This window comes from Nannospalax galili, unplaced genomic scaffold (assembly GCF_000622305.1).
Source record: "Nannospalax galili isolate Female #2095 unplaced genomic scaffold, S.galili_v1.0 scaffold405, whole genome shotgun sequence".
In the NCBI taxonomy this organism is placed as follows: Eukaryota; Metazoa; Chordata; class Mammalia; order Rodentia; family Spalacidae; genus Nannospalax; species Nannospalax galili.
The window spans coordinates 2,130,580-2,138,757 of record NW_008354532.1 but is presented as its reverse complement, the minus strand read 5'-3'; the positions used below and the strand labels follow the sequence as shown (position 1 = coordinate 2,138,757).

The following is an 8,178-nucleotide window of genomic DNA, read 5'->3' as shown; positions in this document are numbered from 1 at the left end:
CTCCTTCCTCCTCCTCCTCCTCCTCCTCCTCCTCCTCCTCCTCCTTTCTTTTCTCCTACTACCATAGACTTTGTATTTTTTGGTATTTACCACCCTGTGAACACTGAGAAATAATCAAAACTGTAAAACCATACAGTCTGTTGGATAAGGTCAAGTAATAGGTTGAGGAGCATTACAATGACACCTGTAGTGTTCTCCAAGCAAGGACTTCCAACCTTACCAAGGATTTTCCACCTTGTGGTACCAAGACATGAAGTGATGGTGACTGGACAGTATCTTCCTGTTAAGAGTACGCGGTTGGATGAGAAGGGATTTTTCACAAGGTGCCATGTACGCGAATGTCTTTCATACTGAGGAGTCTCCCCTCATAACTTAAAAGTTAAGTGCCATTTGACAACTTGAGAACTGGGCTACTTTTAAACCTTAACAGCTTATAAATTCTTCCTAAGGGGTCACTGGAAGATTTGTTTCTCAGTCTTTTGGTGAAGTATTAGCTTCTCTCTGGCTGCTGCAACACAGTGCAGCTTTTTTCTTTGGCATGTCTTGTTATGTCACTTTATTCTCTCAGTTTTAGAGTAAAAACATTTGAAAGCAAGGACTAGCAGAACCAGACTCAGAAGACTCTAGAACAAATATTGTCTCTTGCCACTTGAGCTTCAGGTGACAGTCAGTGGTTCCCGGATTGTGACATCACTCCTGTCTCTGCCTTTGTATTCACAGGGCCCCTCCATTGTTCAGTGAATCATAGCTCCATGTCTGTCTGTTCCAAGGATCTTTGTGATTAGATTAAGGGCCCACCCAGACAACCTAGGATAATCTCTTTATCGGAATCCTTAATTTGATCACATCCGCAGAGTCTCTTCTCTGAAAATGTTCCAGGAACATTTTCAGGTTCCAGGGATCAGGAGCTGCCATCCTTGGGTGGCAAACGCTTCTTTCAAGATAGTAAAAGCATGTTGGATTTCCTACTGAGTTTATATGTTTATTTAGCTAAATAATAATAGTAGCAAATGTAAACTTTTACTAGAAAATGAAGTTTTAGTATAACCATTAAATTTTTGATGTTAGAAATAAAAATGGAACTGGAATACCTGAGTTATACAAAATGTTTAAAATATTAAAATAGTAAGTGTGATATCACCACCGATCTTCTACCAGGTCTGGGTATTAGCTTATGGCATTTTGAAGGTGTTTTAGTTTATCCCACTAAGGGGTGACGGAGCTAAGCATTAGGGAGGGAGGAGGATATTTTCTAAGTGATATGGCTAGCAGGTCAGAGAGCAGGGCTGTGAACCCATGCCGTTTGACTCTGGAATAGGCTTTCTAAAGCACACACATTACTTTTAGAGACAGATTGTTATGTGGCCAGAGCCCTTGTGAGTAAAATCTTGTCTCTTTCATATGCATAAAATATCCATTTGCTTTTCAACACAAGGTCTTATTGGAAGTATTTTTTCCATTTTATGTCTTTCTTTTTTACTGCTTTTTTGCAAATTTCATGCAATATATTTTGATTGTATTTAGATCACCTCTTCTATCTTCACCCTTTTACTACTCACCGTGTAGATCCATCCGTTGAAGTCAAGAGTCACACCTTTAAAAGAGACTGACCCTTTCTAGCCAGGCATGGTGGCACATGTCTTTAATCCTAGCACTTAGGGGACAGAAGCAGGCAGATCTCTATGAGATCAAGACCAGCCTGGTCTCCATAGTGAGTTCCAGGTCAGCTGTGGATATAGGGAGACCCTGTCTCAAAAAGATGAGAGAGAGAGAGAGAGAGAGAGAGAGAGAGAGAGAGAGAGAGAGAGATCCTTCCAGCACTCATCGGTGTCTAGTAGTTCCTTGGGTAGAGTTGAGTCTTCTCACCTACTTCCTCATGTCCTGTGCTGAGATTTTTGTCTGGCTTGAGTTTACATGGGACTTGTACATGCTGATACCATTGCTGTGAGTTCCTATGAGTAATTCCTCAGCTGTATGGAAACTGCTTCGTTGTGGTCATTCACCTCCTCTGGCTCTGAAAATCTTTCAGATCCCTCTTTTCCAATGATTCCTGAACCTTTAGAGGCAGGAGTTTGATATAGACGTTCAATTCAGAGATACTCACTCTGAAGTCTCTTCTTCTCTGCATAATGACCAGTTGTGGTATTTGTGTGAAACACCATCCACTGCATAAGGAAGTTTCTCCGGTGAGAGTTAAAAGATGCATCAATAGGTATAACAATAAGCCATTAGAAGTTAATACTACATCTACTTATCAGAATAACAGTATTAAGCGCTCCTCTATGAACTGTAGCCTGTCTAGCCACATGTTCCTTGGCCTGATATCAGTGTCAATTTTATGTCTTTCTTGAGTAATCCTTAGGTATGAAATACAAAGACATTTTTGCTGTTCTAACCATTACAATCTCTATGGCTACAGTAGGGGTTGGCACAGGTTGTGTTATTTAATATTTGATGAATAAATTGATTAAATTGCTTGCCACAAATAAAAAAGAAATTTATGTTACCATCATAAAAACTGTTCAGTAATGTTTATTTCACCTTATCTTATTTTTAATCAACAGTCTCAAAAATACAGATGTGTTGTCAAGCTGAGCCGCCTGCTTCCTTGAGATGCTCCTGATCATTGTTTATGCTAGAAAAAGATCTCACAAGCATGTTTGAGAAACTAACAAAGCATGCACTTATTTACTGCACAAACATGCAATTTTCCAATCCAAATTCCAAAGAATAAAATCCTTGTGCCTTTTTTCAATGGCATCCAGGCTTACTCTAATCTCTTGTGGTTTTGGCTCAGTGGTCTGATATTAACTAGAGATGAGATTTCTCTTTAACAGCAAGTTTAGCTGAAAACAAATGACCAGCATCCTTCCCAATTATATTACTTCACCCAACTCTAAGTTGTCAAACTATGAAAGATATTCTTTACCATATTCCATTTTGAAGCTATAAAGATACTCTGTGAAAAAGATAACCCTGTCAGAGCTAGAAGGAAATATAATGGCAGTCTGAATATGCTGAATAATTACTGGCATGTAATTATTGTTCTGAACCATCGGAAGGTTACACTCTTCCAATGTTTGAGCCTCTTCTTGCTGGGTCCCCACAGACTTGCAGAGTGGCATGTTGAGCATCATGAGGTATGTTGCCCTGAATTAGAAAACTCAGGCGCATGTTACTCAATATCTCAAGAAGAAATTACTGACCTCATTCTAAAATTGGCAAATGAAGAGCATGTGATAAACAAAACAATTTCAAAAATATTATGAGGATGAATAAAATCCAGCAGACAGTGATACTACCCTGGGGCTAGAAACAGGAATGTCACTATACTTAGATCTGCTGGAAGTTGGAGAATTCTGGAACTTCAGAAATATGGACTAAGATGTGGCCCTATGGAAATACATACCTGGTATAGATAGAAATGGATCAAACATTATGTTTCCATATATCTCATGGTTTGTCTGACCTCTTGATGTGACTTGTCAAACCCAACCTGAAGTCAAGGAGCCTGTTTTATGAAATTAATAGAGATGAATTATCTAGAGTATAGTAGACAGCTCTCCTGAATATAACAAGAAGTTGATTGATTTAAAATTAGAAAAAGGTTTACTTTAGTTATACAAGTTAGTGTTTCTAAAGTGTTATTATTAAGAAGATTATTAAGGGATGAGGATGTAACTCAGTTGATAAGTACCTGACTACCATGCATGAGACCCTGGGTTTGATCTGCAGCACTGCACAAACTGGGTTTGGTGGCACATCATTGTCATCATAGTACTTGGGAGGTAAAAGTAGAGGGATCCTAAGTTCAAGATTGTCCTTTCACTAATATAACATGTTCAACCCCAGTCTGGGTTACATGAGTCCTGTCTCAAAAATAAAACAAACTGAAAACTAACAACAAAATACCAGTTTAAATAAAGATGCTATCCACAGGACAGAGGTATCTAAGCATAATAAAAACTGGGGAATTTTGTGTTCTGGAGGAAAAAGACAAAGGAAAGAGGTGAATTCTAATATACTGACTTAGATTTTAGTTACTGAGTGTTGGCCTTTATCAGTCACTGTAAGCCCAGAAGGAGGTAACACAATTGATGACAATAATTTTCTGTGTGAAACTAGGTGGGGGTGAGAGTTGAGTGAAATACTACTTGAACTAAGTATTATTTCTAAGCGATAAAAGTGGACAGCACAGCACAGAGGGCAAGATCACCAGAGGGCTTTTGAGTGGAACACGCTGGTTTTGAATATGGCTTTATTATACTCAGTCCACAATCATTCAACAATACTCTTACATAGTATTAACCATTTACTGAGTAAAATGCTAGATACCAGTGGAAAACTAAGAATCAATATAAGTGTAGTGAACCTGGAAAATGGGCATCAAATAACCAGAGAGAATGCCATCTTAATATAGTAGGAGAATGTTATAATACATAGAAAGGCAGAAAGCTGTAGAAAGAAGCAAAAGTTTGAGAGTAGGAAAATTAGCTTATAGAAATAGAAAAGATCGCCTGGGTCTCCATTCTAAAACAAATCAAAGCCACAGAAGATTGTCACACAGAAGAAATCAAATTTTTGTTTCTAAAGATTGCTTTCATTGCGTTGAAAAAAATAGATTAAAAGTTACTGAGTCTTGTCTAGAGCCCAAAGGAGGGGTACTGGAAACACTTCACATAAAAGATAATACTCTGGGGCTGGAGAGAGGGCTCAGCAGTTAAGAGTACAGGCTGTTCTTGCAGAAGACCCAGGTTTGAATCCCAGCACCCACACGAAAGCTTAATAACCATCCCATAACTCCAGTTCCAGGGGATCTGATACCCTCTTCTGTCCTCCATGGGCATTACACAGCACAGGTGGACTTACAAACATGCAGGCCATACATGTATATACATAAAATATTTTTAATAAAGATGATACTCACTGGCACAACAAAGGGGTGGCAGGAAAGCAAGCATGGTATTTAGATAATGATAGACAATGTTTTCTACTGTTGTAGCTTTTTTAAAAAATAGTTTATTATTTTTATTTTGTGTGTACGAATGTATTGCCTGCATGTATGTGAGTGCACCTGTGTCGTGCAATGCCACAGAGGTCAGAAGAAGGCTTCGGATTCCCCTGGAACTGGAGTTAAGGATGGTTTATAGCTGCCACGTGGGTGCTGGGAATCAAACCTGGGTCCTCTGCAAGAGCAGTCAGTGCTTTTAACTGGTGAGCCATCTCTCCAGCCCCTGGTTGAAGCTTTTGCAACTGAATGGATGATGGTGCTAGGCACTGAGCTAGGGAATTCACAATGAGGGCTAGATTTGACTGCATTTTGATTTAGCTTAATTGAGTTTAAAATGTCTTTGAGATGTGCAACTAGAAATGTCAAATAGGCTCTTGATGCAAGGTCTCAAACTTAGAGAATCAGTATGAGAAGTAGTCTGACATTGGTTGGCTTATAGCTGGTTATTCAAATCATAGGCAAGAGCAGATGTGAAACCCTAGAGCAAGAAAGATTGCAGAAGAGAAGGAATAATTGAACAAATATTTGAAAAGGTCTAATATCTTAAGGCTTATCAGAGTCAGCAAAAGAGACTCTGCTAACAGATGAGTAAGAGAAAAGTCTAGAGAAAACCAAGGCAAGAAAGGTGCCTCAAGAAATAGTGGTCAGCATCTTGATGCTTCATTGAGGACTGAACGTTGTCAAGCATGCAACTCATGAGAGTCATATACACTGAACCATGGGTGTGTAGACTAGGCTACAATGGATACATATGAAGAAATAGATTCAGTACAGGCAAATTTTGCTATACAAGGACAAAACAGAATGACACACAATTGGGGTATTCAGAACAACTTTTAATAGATCAACCTTTAGGGGCCTGGAGAGATGGCTCAGCAGTTAAGAGCACTGGCTGCTCTTGCAGAAGACACAGGTTCGAATCCCAGCACCCACATGGCAGCTGAAACTGTCCATAACTCCAGTTCCAGGGGATCCAATGACCTCTTTTGTCTTCTGCGGGCATTGCACAGCATGGGCACCCTTACACACATGCAGACAATATGCTCATAGGCATAAAATAGAAACAAGATAAAATATTTAAAGAAAATAGACCAACTTCTACATAGTCTACTCACTGAATGGAATGATCCACTGTAGAGAGAAAAATGTAACAGAAAAAAATGCGATGATCAAGATGTCCTAGTGCATTTTGTGCTACTATAGCAGAATTCCTGAGACTGCGGGGATTATAATGAGCAGAAATCTGTTGTTTCACAGTTCTGGGGGTTGAGAAATCCAAGTTCTGGGAACCAGTATCTGACAAGGACCTTCTCTCTATGTCATTCCAAGGTGGAAAGCAATGAAAGAGCTAAAGAGAATAAGAAATAAAATGTGAGCCTCATTTGCTTTCAAAATGGTCATTAATCCATTTAGAATGTAAAGAGTTCTCATGACTTATGTGCCTGCCTGTACCCCATTTCCCAACACTGTTGCATTAGGATTAAATTTCCAACTTGGGGGGCTGGAGAGATGGCTCAGCGGTTAAGAGCACTGACTGCTCTTGCAGAGGACCTAGGTTTGATTCCCAGGACCCACATGGTGGCTACAAACCATCCTTAACTCCAGTTCCAGGGGAGTCCAAAACCCTCTTCTGACCTTGGCATTGCACGACACGGGTGCACTCACATACATGCAGGCAACACACTCATACACATAAAATAAAAATAATAATAAATAAAATATTTTTAAAAATTCCAATTTGTGCACCAGAAAAGGCTAATTAGAACTTTGGCTGAGTTATTTAATATCTTCACCTTGGATTCTACAACCCCAAAATTTGGGGGCAATAAGACCCACCATCTTAAGGCTATTCAACAATTAAATCCTAGTCATCAAATATTATGGTATTGGTAGAAGGTTCAGTAAAAATTTTTGGCTCACAATTCACTTGATAGATTGGTACTAAAAGTGAACCCAGAAATTAAGTGTCTAATACATATGAGATGCTAAGAAATATTTGTTAAGTGCTGAATGAATATGTTTCTGGAACATGAACTTTGATTATCATAAATATGAATTTGATGCTTATGGCTTATACTGGGATGCAGACACACCTTAGATACTCACTCATGCTGCTCATACGTGCTACTTGCTGTGATATTGATGTTTGTGGCCTTGTGTTTACAGGGTACTATTTTTCTGCCTGGAAATAAAGTCCTTGAACATTCCGGTAATGAAGAGAACCCAGGGAAATTCCTTTTTGAAGTAGTTCCAGGTAAGATAGCTTTTCTGTTTTGATTAAATTATTGCTCTTCTGTGTTGGGAAAAGTGAAGACATGTCAGACAGGTTTCAGCTGCTTTTGTTCTGGCTAGAAATATTCATATGAGAAGGCAAGCATGAACTTTGCATAGTTACATAGACAATGGCATCAGGTGTGTACACTGGTACAAATGAATGCGTGTGCACACACACACTCACTGCCACACTATGGTTAAGTTGTCTACAAGACTCCTAAGTTGATGGCAACTAACTACACAGTACTCCTAAGGGACTATGTGAGAAAAGTCACAGTTTACTAGAATCTTGTGATAGGAATTTGACCAGGTGTTGCAGGTCAAGTGCTTTTTCTAGGGGATTCACAGATACATTTTCTTATAAAACTGTTTTTTAAATGAGCCCTTCCTATTAAAAAATAAATAAATAAATAAAAACTCCCTGTGACCTAGCAAGTCTGTACCTCAACGTTGCTCCCAGTCAATTACTTCCAGGTTTGGCCTTAGAATTGACGATATCTCTGCCAGGTCATCAGATGCTGCTGTTCAATTTCTGCAACAACTGTTCATTTTACTTAGTTATCTGCTCCCATCCCTTTCAGTATAATTGATTCACATGTAAATCTTGGAATAAACCTTAAACAATTTCTCCAAAGCCATGGTCTATGTCTTTGATCAGATTTTCAGTATCTCCTTATCCTTTAGTAAAAGAAAACGGGAATTAACAATGTGTTTTTTAATAGAATTGGGTCTGGATGATCTAGTTGATGTGTGTGTGTGTATGAATTCATTTGTGTGAGTAATATGCAATTCATACCAATAATGCTGGCACAAAGATGGCCAATGAAACATTTTCCAAGATTTGTAAGTGATGGGAATTGAAACTGTGAGAGCATATTCCCCCCCCCCCCCAG

General features: G+C 38.9%; 1 protein-coding gene across 4 annotated transcripts in view; it reads left to right on the top strand.

Annotated features, from left to right (window-relative positions):
- Nucleotides 1–8,178, top strand: part of Arhgap24 (Rho GTPase activating protein 24) — a 482,355-nt gene that overhangs the window by 211,899 nt on the left and 262,278 nt on the right. For all 4 annotated transcript variants that reach the window (XM_017802855.2, XM_029555325.1, XM_029555324.1 and 1 more), the window contains exon 3: nucleotides 7,178–7,265. In XM_017802855.2, coding sequence (XP_017658344.1) covers nucleotides 7,178–7,265 — 88 coding nt within the window. The remainder of the gene's footprint in view (nucleotides 1–7,177; nucleotides 7,266–8,178) is intronic.